This window comes from Lithobates pipiens, unplaced genomic scaffold (genome assembly GCF_037356315.1).
Source record: "Lithobates pipiens isolate NorthernLeopardFrog02 unplaced genomic scaffold, aLitPip1_a1.2 Scaffold_28, whole genome shotgun sequence".
In the NCBI taxonomy this organism is placed as follows: Eukaryota; Metazoa; Chordata; class Amphibia; order Anura; family Ranidae; genus Lithobates; species Lithobates pipiens.
This window is the reverse complement of record NW_027507789.1, coordinates 18,299,779-18,317,443: the sequence shown is the minus strand read 5'-3', so window position 1 is coordinate 18,317,443 and position 17,665 is coordinate 18,299,779. Positions and strand designations below refer to the sequence as shown.

Here is a 17,665-nt window from a genome sequence, read left to right as displayed (position 1 = left end):
GGGTGAGTGGAAATGGCGGTGATGGGGGTGAGTGGAGATGGCGGTGATGGGGGTGAGTGGAGATGGCGGTGATGGGGATGAGTGGAGATGGCGGTGATGGGGGTGAGTGGAGATGGCGGTGATGGGGATGAGTGGAGATGGCGGTGATGGGGGTGAGTGGAGATGGCGGTGATGGGGGTGAGTGGAGATGGCGGTGATGGGGGTGAGTGGAGATGGCGGTGATGGGGGTGAGTGGAGATGGCGGTGATGGGGGTGAGTGGAGATGGCGGTGATGGGGGTGAGTAGAGATGGCGGTGATGGGGGTGAGTGGAGATGGCGGTGATGGGGGTGAGTAGAGATGGCGGTGATGGGGGTGAGTGGAAATGGCGGTGATGGGGGTGAGTGGAGATGGCGGTGATGGGGGTGAGTGGAGATGGCGGTGATGGGGATGAGTGGAGATGGCGGTGATGGGGATGAGTGGAGATGGCGGTGATGGGGATGAGTGGAGATGGCGGTGATGGGGGTGAGTGGAGATGGCGGTGATGGGGGTGAGTGGAGATGGCGGTGATGGGGGTGAGTGGAGATGGCGGTGATGGGGGTGAGTGGAGATGGCGGTGATGGGGGTGAGTGGAGATGGCGGTGATGGGGGTGAGTAGAGATGGCGGTGATGGGGGTGAGTGGAGATGGCGGTGATGGGGTGAATGGCGGGTTCAGGAGACGGGTGTGAATAGAGAGCTGTGCTGGGACTTCATACTGGGAGATTTCAGCACTGCACGGCTGTGGACAGCGACCAGCACAGCTCTGAGCCGTGTGGTGACAGGTGACACCATGATGACTGTGGATGGAGATGAAGAGCAGGATGATAATGACAGGTGACACAATCATGGCTTTGGATTATGATTAAGAGCAGAGTGATGAGAGGTGACACAGCGACCAGGGAATGGAGATGAAGGGAAGGATGATAATGACAGATGACACAATGATGGCTGTGGACGGAAATTAAGTGCAGGGTGATGGTGATAGGCAATACACTGGCTGTGGATGGAGATGAAGAGCAGGATGATCATGATGGATGACACAGTGACTGAGAATTGGAGATAAAGAGCAGGATGATGATGACAGGCGACACGACTGTAGATGGAGTTGAAGAGTAGGATGATGATGATGATAGATGACACAATGACTGTAGATGGAGATGAAGAGTAGGATGATGATGATAGGTGACACAATAGCTGTGGGTGGAGGTGAAGAGCAGGATAATGATGATGATTACAGGTGACACAGTGGCTGTGGGTGGAGGTGAAGAGCAGGATGAGGATGATAGGTGACACAGTAGCTGAGGACGGAGGTGAAGTGCAGGATGATGATGACGATGACACGTGACACAATGGCTGAGGATGGAGGTGAAGAGCAGGATGAGGAGGATAGGTGACACAGCTGAGGACAGAGGTGAAGTGCAGGATGATGATGATGATGACAGGTGACACAATAGCTGAGGATTTAGGTGAAGTGCAGGATGATGATGACAGATGACACCATGATGGCTGTGGTTGAAAATGAAGAGAAGGATGATGGTGATAGGTGACACACTAGCTGTGGATGGAGATGAAGAGCAGGATGATGATGACAAGGGACACGATGATGGTGGTGAATTAAGATGAAGAGCAGGATGATGATTGTGGATGACACAATGACTGAGGAATGGAGATAAAGAGCAGGATGATGATGACAGGTGACACAATGACTTTAGATGGAGATGAAGAGTAGGATGATGATGACAGGTGACACAATGACTGTAGATGGAGATGAAGAGTAGGATGATGATGACAGGTGACACAATAGCTGTGAATGGAGATAAAGTGCAGGATGATGATTATGACAGGTGGCACAATAGCTGAGGACGGAGGTGAAGAGCAGGATGATGATGACAGGTGACTCGGTGATGGTTGTGGGTGGGGATAAAGTGAAGGATGATGATGACAGGTGACTCGGTTGTGGGTGGGGATAAAGTGAAGGATGACGATGAGGGGTAGCTCTGTGATGGTTGTGGGTGGGGATGAATTGAAGAATGATGAGTAGGGGTGGCTCTGTGATGGTGGTGGGTGGGGATGAAGTGAAGGATGATGATGAGGGGTGGCCGGGTGATGGTGGTGGGTGGGGATGAAGTGAAGGATAATGATGAGGGGTGGCTGGGAGATGGTGGTGGGTGGGGATGAAGTGAAGGATGACGATGAGGGGTGGCTGGGAGATGGCTGTGGTTGGGGATGAAGTGAAGGATGATGATGAGGGGTGGCCGGGTGATGGTAGTGGGTGGGGATGAAGTGAAGGATGATGATGATGAGGGGTGGCCGGGTGATGGTGGTGTGTGGGGATGAAGTGAAGGATGATGATGAAGGGTAGCCGGGTGATGGTGGTGGGTGGGGATGAAGGGAAGGATGATGATGAGGGGTGGCTGGGTGATGGTGGTGTGTGGGGATGAAGTGAAGGATGATGATGAGGGGTGGCCGGGTGATGGTGGTGGGTGGGGATGAAGTGAAGGATGATGATGAGGGGTGGCTGGGTGATGGTGGTGGGTGGGGATGAAGTGAAGGATGATGATGAGGGGTGGCCGGGTGATGGTGGTGGGTGGGGATGAAGTGAAGGATGATGATGAGAGGTGGCTGGGTGATGGTGGTGTGTGGGGATGAAGTGAAGGATGATGATGAGGGGTGGCTGGGTGATGCTTGTGGGTGGCGATAAAGTGAAGGATGATGATGAGGGGTGGCCGGCTGATGGTGGTGGGTGGGGATGAAGTGAAGGATGATGATGACAGGGGCGGTGCAGGGAAGGTCTCAGCTCTCATGCACTTCTGCCAGGGACACGCAGAGCTTTGTGGGCTGCCGTTGCCGGCTGAGCAGATTACAGGAGCTATTTGCTGGTGTGATTAGTGGATAAACCACCTGACAGGCATGTGAAGGATGCTCTTTCTTATTTTGTAGGTCATCGGGATCCCTGAGGAGGAAAATGTCCCTCGCCTGTCGCCTCGGCCGCGCGCTGCTGCCGGAATGGAGGTGAAGGGGGGAAGGCGACACCTCCACATGTGACTGCGCTGCCAGCGAGTGAGAACGCCACCACCATTCCCACGCGGGCCGGAGCCCCGTTCATGCCACAGACATGCCCGGCTGGATGAACAAGCATGGGTCCCGATCGACTACCTCACTGCCGCCCGACCCCATGGAGATCATCCGCAGCAAGGCCTGCTCCCGGAGGGTGAAGCTGAACGTGGGGGGCCTGGCGCACGAGGTGCTGTGGCGGACCCTGGACCGGTTGCCCCGCACCCGGCTGGGAAAACTCAGGGACTGCAACACCCACGAGTCCTTGATGGAGATCTGCGACGACTACAACCTGGAGGAGAACGAGTACTTCTTCGACCGCCACCCCGGCGCCTTCACCTCCATCCTGAACTTTTACCGCACGGGGAAGCTGCACATGATGGAGGAGATGTGCGCCTTGTCCTTCAGCCTGGAGCTGGATTACTGGGGCATCGACGAGATCTACCTGGAGTCGTGCTGCCAGGCCCGGTACCACCAGAAGAAGGAGCAGATGAACGAGGAGTTGAAGCGGGAAGCCGAGACGTTGCGGGAGAGGGAGGGCGAGGAGTTCGATCACACTTGCTGCGCCGATAAGAGGAAGAAACTCTGGGACCTGCTGGAGAAGCCCAATTCCTCCGTCGCTGCCAAGGTACCTTTTAATTGTCTTTGTCGTCAGCCCCTTGTTTGCCCGGCAGATATTAGCCGTCTCCGGAGATTACCGATGGCGGTCTATGAGGGTGATCCGCGGCGATCTGCTAATGAAATAATCTTGGCAGCTCGCTGATGGCGGTCAGCCTGGCTCTGCTCTCTGCCTCGCCTGTTTATTACATGTTTAGATTTATTGGAGGGGGGGGGGGGGGGACCTTCCGTTTTTATGGAATCGCAGAGCCAACGGGTGAGGTGGAGAGCAGAGCGCCGTCGCCCCATGGCAAGCAAGGACAGGCAAAGGCCAGGTGGGCCTGAGCCAGGAATGGGCAGTCGCTGTGGACTGACCATCTCAATGACTTGTGCCACCAAAATATTCACCACAGATTTGTTTTCCCGTGTTATATATATTCGGCATGCCCAGGATTGCCATAGCAGGGTTAGGGGTAAAGAGGGTGAGTCGCTTTGTTTTAGGTTGTACTGTGTGATGAATGTCAGCACCGTATACACAATTGTTTGTACGTATACAGGGTTAGTGGTGGACGTTTATGAATAGAGGGTTAGTGTTTAGTATTAAGTGTTAGTGTTGGAGGGATAGGGGGTTGGGGGGGTGAGTAGTGTTATAGGGTTAGGGGGTTATTGTTGGAGGGTTAGAGTGAGAGTTAAGGGGCTAGGGTTTTGGTTAGGGGGTTATTTTTGGAAGGTTAGGGAGTCAGGGTTCAAGGGTTAGTGTTGGAGGGTTATGGTTAGAGGGGTAGTGTTAGTGGGTTGGGGTTTAGATTTAGGGGGTTATTGTTGGAGGGTTTGGGTGAGCGTTAAAGGGTTGCGGTTAGAGGGTTTTGGTTGGAGGGTTAGGGTTAGAGGGGCAGTGTTAGTGGGTTGGGGTTTAGATTTAGGGGGTTATTGTTGGAGGGTTTGGGTGAGCGTTAAAGGGTTGCGGTTAGAGGGTTTTGGTTGGAGGGTTAGGGTTAGAGGGGCAGTGTTAGACGGTTATTTTTGGAAGGTTAATGGGTAAGGGGTCAAGGGTTATGGTTAGTGTTAGAGGATAGCGTTAGAGGGGCAGTGTTAGGGTTTAGGGTTATTGTTGGAGAGTTAGGGGGTTAGGGTTACAGAGTTATGACTAGAGGGTTAGTGTTAGAGTTAGAGGTTTAGTGTTAGAGGATTATGGTTAGAGGGTTAGTGTTAGGGGTTAGGGTTAGAGAATTATGGTTAAGGGGTTAGTGTTCGAGTTTAGGGTTATGGTTAGGGGGTTAGGGTTAGTGTTAGGGTTAGAGGGTTATGGTTGGAGGGTTAGGGGGTTAGGGTTACAGAGTTATGGCTAGAGGGTTAGTTTTAGAGTTAGAGGGTTAGGGTTAGAGGGTTAGTGTTAGGGGTTAGGGTTAGAGAATTATGGTTAAGGGGTTAGTGTTCGAGTTTAGGGTTATGGTTAAGGGGTTAGGGTTAGTGTTAGGGTTAGAGGGTTATGGTTGGAGGGTTAGGGAGTTAGGGTTACAGAGTTATGGCTAGAGGGTTAGTTTTAGAGTTAGAGGGTTAGGGTTAGAGGGTTAGTGTTAGGGGTTAGGGTTGGAGAATTATGGTTAAGGGGTTAGTGTTCGAGTTTAGGGTTATGGTTAGGGGGTTAGGGTTAGAGGGTTATAGTTGAAGGGTTAGGGTGAGAGTTAAGGGGCTAGGGTTACATGGTTTTGGTTGGAGGGTTAAGGAGTTTTTTCTGGAAGGTTAGGGAGTCAGGGTTCGAGGGTTAGTGTTAGAGGGTTATGGTTGGGGGTTATGGTTGGAGGTTTAGGGTTAGAGGGGTAGTGTTACAGTTAGAGGGTTATTGTTGGAGAGTTAAGGTGAGAGTTAAGGGATTGGGGTTAAAGGGTTTTGGCTGGAGGGTTAGTGTTAGAGGGTTAGGGGGTTATTTTTGCAAGGTTAGGGGGTAAGGGTTCAAGGGTTAGTGTTAGAGGGTATGGTTGGAGGGTTAGGGTTAGGGGGTTATTGTTGGGGAGTTAGGGGGTTAGGTTTACAGGGTTATGACTAGAAGATTAGGGTTAGTGGGTAAGGGTTCAAGGGTTATGGTTAGTGTTAGAGGGTATGGTTGGAGGGTTAGAGGGGTAGTGTTAGGGTTAGAGGCTTAGGGTTTAGGGTTAGAGGGTTATTGTTGGAGAGTTAGGGGGTTAGGGTTACAGGGTTATGACTAAAGGGTTAGTGTTAGAGGTTAGTGTTAGTGGTTAGGTTTAGAGTATTATGGTTAAGTGGTTAGTGTTCGAGTTTAGGGTTAGGGTTAGAGGGTTAGGGGTTAGGGTTGGAGGATTATGGTTAAAGGGTTAGTGTTCGAGTTAGGGGTTAGGTATAGAGGGTTAGTGCTAGAGGGTTAGTGGTTGGGGTTAGAAGATTATGGTTAGGGGGTTAGTATTCGAGTTAGGGGTTAGGGTTAGAAGGTTAGTGTTAGGGTTAGAGGGTTTTGGTTGAAGGTTTAGAGTTAGTGGGTTGGTGTTAAGGTTAAGGGTATAGATAATAGGGTTAGGGTTAAAGGTTAAGTGTTATGGTCAGGAGTTAGAAGGTTAGAGGGTTACTGTTGGGGTTTTAGGTTACAGGGTTAAGGTTTGTGCCTTAGGGTTAGAGGGTTAATATTAGGGCTAGAGGTATAGGTTAGAGTGATATGTTAGGGGTTAGAGGTTAAGGGTTAAAGGGTTAGGGCTAGTACACCATATATATATATATATATACTATAAGTGTATTGATGGGCAATGTATAAACGGTGTATCTGCACATACACCCTATATACTGTAAATCTTTTGATGAGCACTCTATACACTAATTGGATCATCATTTAACCCACTTCCTATTAGCTCAGGTTACCCTGGACCCACCTTAAGCCTGTGATTGGACAGTGACAGGAGAAGCAGCACAGCGAAGAGCTCATTCCTCTGTCACTCTGCTCTCTCCTCCTGTCAGCGTACTTTTTGTCAACACATGAACTGATTGGCTGCTTGTGCTGCATCTTTCTTCCCCAGTCTGAGGCTCTGCTGTACAGGGACTGCCAGAGGCCGATACCAGTTTAAATGCAGGTAGTTATACTGCTTGCCTTTAAAAAAAAAATACATTTAATGGTATATAAATGGTTAAAGCTCTGCATTAAAATTCCAGTTTTCTTTTTTCAATCAGGTAAAGCTTTATTGAGATGTCAGAAAGTTGTACAGACAACCAGTAGAAAAAATTTAATTTTTGTTTCTGTCTGTGATCTGATTTTTCTCTCACTTCCTGTCCCTCTGACACCCATACAAAGAATGAGGGGAGGGGTTGTCACCTGGACAGGAAGTCAATAGAAACAGCCCTCCCCATTCTACTAACAATGTCCGATATCACTTCCTGTCCTAAGGGGGAATCTCCCCAATAGGGTCACAGAGATCGACAGGGTCTAACCCTTCCACACTCCATCCGAAATCAAGTAACGCTTTGGCCGGAGTCATTGCTAATATTTGCAGAGACCCCCCCCAAAACACACCGGACCCCCCCCCCCCCCCCCCAAGGATGGGTGCCAATTACTAAATGAATAACACGCTGACCAGCAAGCCTCCGAAAAGCTGCAAAGACATCATGGTGGTCCCACACATATCAATCTGATCATTCCGTGTGAATTAACTGAATATAAAAGGGCAAATTGAAGATCGTCCCGTCCACCGGCACCCAACCTGTGGCCCTCAGGGGCCACCGCATATAGTAGTCTGTGATTTCTGAGGTCAGTAGGAGGAAATCTCCTTTAGAGAGGATTGCATTATTTAAATGCCTTGGCTTATATCTCTCACACTATCTGATTTTTTTCTTTGTTGTCTATTTTCCCTTTTTATGGATTTTATCGTCTGACCTCATAGAAATGAGAAAAATCACGTGTGGCCCCAGGAATATTTATAGAGCAAACATGTGGATGTATTGATTTTAAAGGGCTGTAATGGCAGTGATCTCTAATGCCCCATACACACTATCAGATTTTCTGCTGATTTTTTCCTTAGGATTTACCAAAACCATGTAGTAGAAGGGCCTGCTTGATTGCATACAAATTGAAACTCCTAAGGTTTGACCTCATATTATATGGTTTTGGTAAATCTGAAGGAAAAACTCAGCAGAAAAACTGATAGTGTGTATGGGGCTTGACAGTCTCCAGTCTATGACTGTTTCCTGAAGCTTGTTCAACAACTCCTATGGCATGTCCGCAGTCTCTGACCATCTCCTGTAGCATGTCTGGAGTCTCTGACCATCTCCTGTAGTATGTCCGCAGTCTCTGACCGTCTCCTGTAGGATGCTCGCAGTCTCTGACCATCTCCTGTAGTTATGTTTGCAGTCTCTGACCATCTCCTGTAGTATATCCGCAGTCTCTGACCATCTCTGGTAGCATGCTCGTAGTCCCTGACCATCTCCTGTAGGATGTCCGCAGTCTCTGACCATCCCTTGTAGCATGTCTTCAGTCTCTGGCCATCTCCTATATGTCTTCAGTCTCTGACCATCTCCTGTAGTATGTCCGCAGTCTCTGACCATCTCCTGTAGTATGTCCGCAGTCTCTGACCATCTCCTGTAGTATGTCCGCAGTCTCTGACCATCTCCTGTAGTATGTCCGCAGTCTCTGACCATCTCCTGTAGTATGTCCGCAGTCTCTGGCCATCTCCTATATGTCTTCAGTCTCTGACCATCTCCTGTAGTATGTCCGCAGTCTCTGACCATCTTTTGTAGTATGTCCGCAGTCTCTGACCATCTCCTGTAGTATGTCCGCAGTCTCTGACCATCTCCTGTAGCATGTCTGGAGTCTCTGACCATCTCCTGTAGCATGTCTGGAGTCTCTGACCATCTCCTGTAGTATGTCCGCAGTCTCTGGCCATCTCCTGTAGGATGTCCGCAGTCTCTGACCATCTCCTGTAGGATGTCCGCAGTCTCTGACCATCCCTTGTAGCATGTCTTCAGTCTCTGGCCATCTCCTATATGTCTTCAGTCTCTGACCATCTCCTGTAGTATGTCCGCAGTCTCTGACCATCTTTTGTAGTATGTCTGCAGTCTCTGACCATCTCCTGTAGTATGTCCGCAGTCTCTGACCATCTCCTGTAGTATGTCTGGAGTCTCTAACCATCTCCTGTAGTATGTCTGGAGTCTCTGACCATCTCCTGTAGTATGTCCGCAGTCTCTGACCATCTCCTGTAGTATGTCTTCAGTCTCTGGCCATCTCCTATATGTCTTCTGTCTCTGGCCATCTCCTGTAGCATGCTCGCAGTCTCTGACAGCTCTCAGTAGCATTGTATTCGCTGAATAATATGTGCGGCTCATTAGTGATGTCAGAGGACACACTTGGGTCCCCCCCATATCGAGAAAATCGACTACTACTGGTCCATTCTATCATTTTTTGGACTCTTGATCCATGTAAACTCTGCCAAAGTCGATTGGCAGTGGTGGATTTTTGTTGAATAAGTAGTCAGCTTAATGAATTTTGGGATCCCCGGATCTAATCACGACTTCCTGTATGGTGAGTGAGAGCCCAGACATCGGTGTCAGTATAACAGCAGGGGGGGGATCAGGGGAAGGAGGGGCAGGATGAGCGATGGGATGATTATATATGTAGTTTTATATATATATATATATATAACTACATAATAAACCTGTATGCTCTGTACTGCAGGCCTGGCTGTGTCCCAGCATCTCTTCTATACTAGAGACAAAGCATGCATTGCTGGAACTTGTAGTTCCACAAAATTACACAGTTAAAGTCTATTAACCCCTTCCCACCCCCTTTCCATCCATTTAAACGCTCCGTAAGATTTTACCCCCTTCATGACCAGTCCATTTTTTTTGTTTTGTTTTTTGCCATTCGGCGCGGCGCTACTGGTAATTGCGCGGTCATGCAACGCTGTCCACAAACAAGATTTATATTATTTTTTTTCACACAAATAGAATTTTCTTTTGGTGGTATTTGAATGCTACTGGGTTTTGCGATTTATTTATTTTTATTTTATTTTTTTGCGATTTAAACGAAAAGGAAACCCCAAATATTTTGAAGAAAAAACAATATGTTTTTACTTTCTGCTATAAAACATATTCAATAAAAAAAAAAATCAAAAATCAAATTTCTTTATACATTTTGGCCGAGATGTATTCTGCTACATGTCTTTTTAAGTTTATATTGTTTAGGTTGCATGAAAGTTATAGTGCCTACAAACGATGGTAAATATACTGGAATTTTTTATTTATTTTTTAAACTGCTAATGGCAGTGATCAGCAACTTTATAATAGGACTGTGATTTGCAGCGGTAAATCTGACACTAACTGACCTGGATAGGAGAACTGACTGACCTGACCTAAAATTACAAAAAATAGTGCAGGAACCTTTTTTCCAAATCTGTTCGGAACTGCAAAGTCAGAGTTGAACAGTTCCATTGCCGACAATAGGGTGCAACTTCACATGCGATTTGGAACTGTCAAACCACATGACAAGTCGCACCAGTGTGAACGAGGGCTAAGAAGTGCTCGGTGTCGTCACCCTAAGGAAGCCCCACACGGCCCAATCAGCACCTTGTCATCAGGGCCGCTGATAAGCGGGTAACATCTGCCCTCCTGTACGGGGCCAAGGCCCCATACGTTCAACAGAGGGGCCGAGAGCAGGAGTGAGTGCAATCACTGGAACCAATCCCCCCGTAGCCCTGCCTGTGTTTACAATGCTTCAGTCTGTGAATGAACAGGGAGTCTCTGTACAGAGCGCTTCCTGTTCATTCACTCTGCAGCTGAGGCTGCAGAGAAAAGATTGAAGAATCTGTGTCCTCAAGATTTTTCTCTGCCTTAAAGTGACAGGTTGGTGTCTATTTAGATCCCTGATATATCACTGAAGCCCCCTGATGGAACCAAACCCCTGATGTAACCAAGCCCCTGATGTAACCAAGCCCCTGATGGAACTAATTCCCTGAGGGAACCAATCCCCCTGATGGAGCCAGGCCCCCAGATGGAACCAATCCCCCAAAGGGAACCAATCCTCCTGACGTAGCCAAGCCCCCTGATGGAACCAATCCTCCTGACAGAGCCAAGGCCCCTGATGGAACCAATCCTCCTGATGGAGCCAAGCCCCCTGATGGAACCAAGCCCCCTGATGGGACCAATCCCTCTGATGAAACCAATCTCAATCCTGCTGATGGAACCAATCCTGCTGATGGAACCAATCCCCCTGAGGGAACCAATCCCCCTTAAGGAAACAATCCCCCTGATGGAACCAAGCCCCCTGATGGAACCAATCTCAATCCCGCTGATGGAACCAATCTCAATCCCGCTGATGGAACCAATCTCAATCCCGCTGATGGAACCAATCTCAATCCCGCTGATGGAACCAATCTCAATCCCGCTGATGGAACCAATCTCAATCCCGCTGATGGAACCAATCTCAATCCCGCTGATGGAACCAATCTCAATCTCGCTGATGGAACCAATCTCAATCCCCCTGATGGAACCAATCCCACTGATGGAACCAATCCCCCTGATGGAACCAATCCCCGTGATGGAACCAAGACCCAGATGGAAGCCGTCCTCCTGTGGCCCTGCCTGTGTTTACAATGCTTCAGTCTGTGAATGATCAGAGCCCCTGTACAGAGCTATTCCTGTACATTCACCCTGCAGCTGAGGCTGCAGAGAAAGGACTGAAGAATCTGTCCTTAAGATTATATTCTGTCTTAAAGCAAGAGGTTGGGTGTCTATTTAGACCCCTGGTATATCACTAAAGCCCCCTGCTGGAACCCATCCCCTGATAGAGCCAAATCCACTAATGGAAATAAGCCCCTGATGGAACCCATCCCCCTGATGGAGCTCATCCCCTGATGGAACCAATCCCCTGATGGAGCCAAACCCCCTGATGGAACCAAGCTCCTGATGGAGCCAAACCCCCTGATGGAACCAAGCCCCTGATGGAACCCATCCCTGTGATGGAACTCATCCCTGTAATGGAACTCACCCCCTGATGGAACCAATCTCCCTGATGGAACCAATCCCCTGATGTGGCCAAACCCCTTGATGGAGCCAAACTCCCTGATGGAACCAAGCTCCTGATGGAGCCAAACCCCCTGATGGAGCCAAACCCCCTGATGAAACCAATCCCCCTGATGGAACCCATCCCCCTGATGGAACCCATCCCTGTGATGGAACTCATCCCCTGATGGAACCAATCTCCCTTATGGAACCAATCCCCTGATGTGGCCAAACTCCCTTGATGGAGCCAAACTCCCTGATGGAACCAAGCTCATGATGGAACCAATCCCCTGATGTGACCAAACCCCTTGATGGAGCCAAACCCCCTGATGGAACCAAGCTCCTGATGGAGCCAAACCCCCTGATGGAACCAAGACCCAGATGGAACCAATCCCCCTGTGACCCTGCATGCGTTTCCAATGCTTCAGGCTGTGAATAAACAGGGAGCCTCTGTACAGAGCTATTCCTGTTCATTCACTCTCAATATTTTTCTCTGTCTCAAAGTGAGATGGCGGATGTCTATTTAAACCCCTTATATTTCATCAAATCCACCCCCACAGGACTGTTAGAAAAATCTAAAACAAAAAAAAATGTTTTTAAATAATAAAAAAATACGATTAAGGGCTCATTCTTACAGATATTCTTATTGAATGGATGAGTGGTTTGTTAATGTGGCTAGAGCTGCCTGTTAGGCTTAGTTCAGGCTGGGTTCACACTTGCTGCGGCTACGGGTCACAGCAGGGGGTCCGGTGTGACCCTGTTCTCCATTTCAGGGGGTGAATCAGGTCCAGATTTTTGCCTGATTTCGGACCTGAAACAAAGCCAAAGTCATACAGACCCTTTTCTCATTCGGACTGCAGTCACCTGGAGCTTTGTGAACCGGTTCCATTGAGACTCTCCTGTCATGCAAATCGGATGCGAGAAAACCTAATGCCGTGTACACACGATCGGATTTTCCGACAACAAAACCGTGGATTTTTTTTTTTTCCTGAAGGATGTTGGCTCAAACTTGTCTTGCATACACACGGTCACACAAATGTTGGCGGAAATTTCCGAACGTCAAGAACGCGGTGACGTACAAGGCCTACGGCGAGCCGAGAAAAAGGAAGTTCAACAGCCAGTTCAATAGCCTTCTGATTGATTCCGAGCATGCGTGAACTTTTGTGCGACGGACTTGTGTACGCACGATCGGACTTTCCGACAACAAATTTGGTTGTCGGAAAATTTGAGAACCTGCTCTCAGACATTTGCGTGCGGAAATTCCGACAGCAAGTGTTGGATGGAGCCTACACACGGTCGGACTTTCCGACATCAAGCTCACACCGAACATTTCCCGTCGGAAATTTTCCGATCGCGTGTACGGGGCTTATCAGCAGCCCTGCTTGTCATGGACGGTGGTCCGGTGTTGGTGTTGCAGATATGTTTCTCAGTAGGTCACAATAGCTCCTCCGAGATAAGAAACACGAGGTGGTAATGAGCGAGGAACAAAGCGATGCCCGACTTATCTGACAACACAGAGCGACCAATCACAGTTTTTGTTTCACCAGTCCGACAGCTGATTGGTTTCCTGTGATTTACAGCACGGTGGCCATCATCATTTCTTTATTGAATGTCCCGGACTGTAGTGCAGCCGAATCCGAAGTACGCCAACATTTCCGAGACATGTGACGAATATAGGTACGGTGATGACCTCCGCCCTCCAATTAGCAATAAACATCCCTGATGTGATTTACGGGCAGAGCGGCGGATTACGGTTTCGGGAATCGCTTCCATAGCTGATGCGTGTAAACCTGCGTGTCCCCAGAGGGATGCCGTACGTCACATCACCCCCCGATCCCCCACTAATATCCAACACACCCCTAACTGACCCCATCCTGGTATGGGGGGGTCATACATATCATTGGAAACCCACTAATATCTAACGCTAGTGGTGCACCAAAATTAAAATGTTGGTACCAAAAACCGAGGATGCACTTGGCCTGAAACCGAAACGGAAAATTAAGTTTTTTAAAATATATATATATGTTTATATATAATTGTATTATATTCGACTTTTTAATTAATGTCATGAATTCAAATGACTGTGAATTTATTGACGTCCATTATCGGCACCTTTATGACTGTGCCTGCAGGAACCGCGGACTCGATGTCCGCCGATATCCCGGTGATGGTGGCATGGAGCCACAGAACGGGGAGATGTCTATGTAAACTAGGCATTTCCCCGTTCTGGCTTGTGTCAGGACAGAGATCACTGCTCCCTGTCATTAGGAGCGGTGATCGCTGTCATGTAAGTTGAAGCCCACCCCCCCCCACATTTAGAATCACTCCCTAGGACACACTTAACCCCTTGATCGTCCCCTAGTTGTTAACCCCTTCCCTGCCAGTGACATATACACAGTAATCAGTGAATTTTTATAGCACTGATCGCTGTATAAATGACAACGGCCCCAAAATAGTGTCAAAAGTGTCCGATGTGTCTGCCGTAAGGTCACAGTCACGATAAAAATCGCAGATCGCTGCCATAACTAATAATAAAAAAAAAATAATAATAAAAATGCCATAAATCTATCCCCTATTTTGTAGACGCTATAACTTTTGCGCAAAGCAAGCAATATACGTTTATTGCAATTTTTTTTTTTTTTTTACCAAAAATATGTAATATTTAAAAAAATTAAAATATGTAAGAATACGTATCGGCCAAAACTGAGGGAAACAAATGTTTTTTTTAAATATATTTTTGGGGGATATTTATTATAGCAGAAAGTAAAAAATATTGCGTTTTTTTTTTTCAAAATTGTCGCTATGTTTTGGTTTATAGAGCAAAAAATAAAAACCGCAGAGGTGATCAAATACCACCAAAAGAAAGCTCTATTTGTGGGGAAAAAAGGACGTCAATTTTGTTTGGGTGCCACGTCGCACGACCGCACAATTGTCAGCTAAAGCGACGCAGCGGCGAATTTGTAAAAAGTGCTCTGGTCAGGAAGGGGGTAAAATCCTCCGGGGCTGAAGCAGTTGATTAAAAAAACTGAAAATTGTATACTCACCTTTCCGTAATTTTCCTTTCCTGACGCATCCCATGGCAGCACACACAGTGGGTTGTGACTCCGCCTCCACAACCTGATAGGACTGGTTAGCTATAAGATTTGAAGAGGAGTCCACCGTTGCATTCTCAGTAACTATCACCTTAGAGGGGTTGGATCCTGTGTGCTGCCATGGGATGCGTCAGGAAAGGAAAATTACGGAAAGGTGAGTATACAATTTTCCGTTTTCCTGACGCATCATGGCAGCACACACAGTGGGAAATAACTCGCTACATGGGAGGGTGCCTTTTAGAAGTTTTTTATTTACTCAAGTACAGGATATAGGTGAGTTTGATTGAATAATTGATCTCCCGAACTCAACCGTGGTTAATTGAGCCGGATCTATTCTATAGTGAGACATGAATGTGGTTTTTGATGACCAAGTTGCTGCCTTGCAAATAGTCTCTGGTGATACTCTGCTGTATGCTGCCCATGAGGTCGCCATCGCTCTCGTCGAATGCGCTTTCAGGTTTTCCGGTATTGGAAGGTGTTGAACTAGATATGCTTTCTTGATGACTTTAATCAACCATGAGGATATTGTTCTTGAAGAAGCCGCTTGACCTTTTTTGGCGCCATGCGGAATGACTAGGAGGTTTTCTGACTTCCTGAATGGAGCGGTAGCCTCCAGGTAGGCGGATATTGTAGACTTCACGTCCAGAGGGTGTGGATTTTCATCAGTATTGAGAAAAACGGGAAGATTGATCTCCGGATTAAAGTGGAAGCTAGATGCTACCTTTGGCACAAACCGTTCCGAAGGTCTGAGTACGACCCTGTCTGGGAAAAAAACTAGGTGTGGTTCTTTGATTAGTAGAGCTTGCAGCTCGGAGACCCTTTTGGCCGATGTGATTGCAACTAGAAACGATAGTTTTAGTGTCAAGTCCCATAGGGATATTGATCCCCCCGTCGAGAAAGGTTCTTTGGTTAAGGCTTCCAGGACGATCGATAGGTCCCAGGTCGGAAAAATTGGTTTTCTAGGAGGCCTTATTTTTAGGCATGCTTTCTGAAACTGAATGATGAGGGGGTTTAAAGCCCACTTGATTCCTGTCATTGCGGATATGGCGGAGACGTGAACTTTTAAAGTGCTTGACCTTAAGCCTTTCTCTAGGCCTAGTTGTAGGAATTCTAACACCTGAGACACTGATGGAAAAAGGGGATTCCAGGACTGTAGTTGGGCTATTGCAGAAAATCTTTTCCAAATCTTATTATATATGTTGTTTGTCGATTTCTTCCTTGCTTGTTGTAAGGTGGATATTACTCTTAATGAACAACCCTGATCTAGTAACTTTTCCCTTTCAGTTTCCAAGCCGTCAGGTGTAGTCGCTCTGGTGACGGGTGTAGCAATTTCCCTTGTGAGAGCAAGTCTGGGAACAGCGGAAGTGGGAGAGGCTCTTCTGTGCTCAATTGCAGGATGGTCGGAAACCATGGTCTTCTGGGCCAGAAGGGCAACACTGCTATTACCGTGGAAGACGAAGTCCTCAGTCTGGTCAGAAACCTGGCTATCAAGGGCACCGGAGGGAATATGTAACCTAGGCGAAATTCCCAAGGATGGTGGAGACAGTCGATCCCTGTTGCTGCTGGATAGGCGGTCCTTGCTAGGAAGCGAGTACATTTGCGATTCGCTGGAGTCGCTGCCAGATCTATATCGGGGACACCCCATTTGTGTGTCAGAAGAGTAAAGGCCTTGTGACTGAGAGACCACTCGTTGTTTGAAATAAATATTCGACTTAGGTCGTCCGCGAGTTGGTTGTGAATTGCGGGTATGTATACTGCCTTCAGATCCGTCAGGTAGACTTGGGCCCACTCGATTATAGGTCGTACCTCCCGCATTAGGGCTTTGCTTCTTGTGCCCCCTTGCCTGTGGACATAATTCACAGCCACTGTGTTGTCCATACGCAGGAGGACACTCTTCCCTGAAAGGAGGGGACTGAAAGTTAGAAGTGCTTGCCATGCAGCCCTGAGTTCCAGAACATTCGAGACTATCCCCTGTGGACAGAAGGGCCAGCGGCCCTGTGCTCCCCGATCTAGATGATACGCACCCCAGCCAAGGTAACTGGCATCTGACGTTACTATTTCTGGGAGTGGATGAACGATAGGACGACGGCGAGATAGATTGTTGGTTTGAGTCCACCAACGTACTGACTCCTTGACTGCTCTGGTGATTGTTATTTGTTGTGACATTGACACCCCGTTCCATTGTTTTAGGAACGAATTCTGGAATACCCTGGAGTTCCATTGAGACCACTGAACCATTAGAAAGGTTGATGACATTGAGCCCAGAATACTTAAGCATTTTCTTGCCGATAGGTGGTCTACTGATAGTAGCTTTCTCACTTTGCGGATAAGAGGATGAAGTTTCTCCTGGGGAAGCCCTACTGTGTTGGATCTGGTGTCCAATTCGGCTCCTAGGAAGACCATCTTCTGCACTGGGACCAGGCTGCTCTTCCTCCAATTCACTATCCACCCGAATTGCTGGAGTGTGGAAATCAGAATTGAACGATGTCGTAGAAGTATCTCTCGACTGTCTGCTAGAAGAAGAATATCGTCGAGATAGTGTAGTACTCTTAGACCTCTCTCTCTCTCAATAATGCTATAACCGGAAGTAACACCTTTGTGAAGGTCCTGGGTGCCGTTGATATCCCAAATGGGAGGCTTTTGAATTGAAAGTGTTGCCTGCCTATCGCAAAGCGCAGGTACTTTTGAAAGGTTTGATGCACTGGAATGTGTAGATAAGCGTCGGATAAATCGACCGAGAGCATCCAATCTTTCTCCCCTATTGCTAGTAATATTGATTGGAGACTCTCCATCTTGAATGATTCGACTAGAATCATTTGGTTTAACTTCTTTAAATCCAACACAGGCCTCAGGTCGCCTGTTTTCTTTGACACCAAGAAAAGGGGGGAGTAAAACCCCTCTCCTCTCTGCTCC

The 17,665-nt window shown here is 48.0% G+C and overlaps 1 protein-coding gene across 1 annotated transcript in view; it reads left to right on the top strand.

Annotated features, from left to right (window-relative positions):
• Nucleotides 1–17,665, top strand: part of KCNB1 (potassium voltage-gated channel subfamily B member 1) — a 155,271-nt gene that overhangs the window by 13,011 nt on the left and 124,595 nt on the right. The window contains exon 2 of the mRNA XM_077458805.1: nucleotides 2,958–3,699. Coding sequence (XP_077314931.1) covers nucleotides 3,133–3,699 — 567 coding nt within the window. The 5' untranslated portion in view covers nucleotides 2,958–3,132. The remainder of the gene's footprint in view (nucleotides 1–2,957; nucleotides 3,700–17,665) is intronic.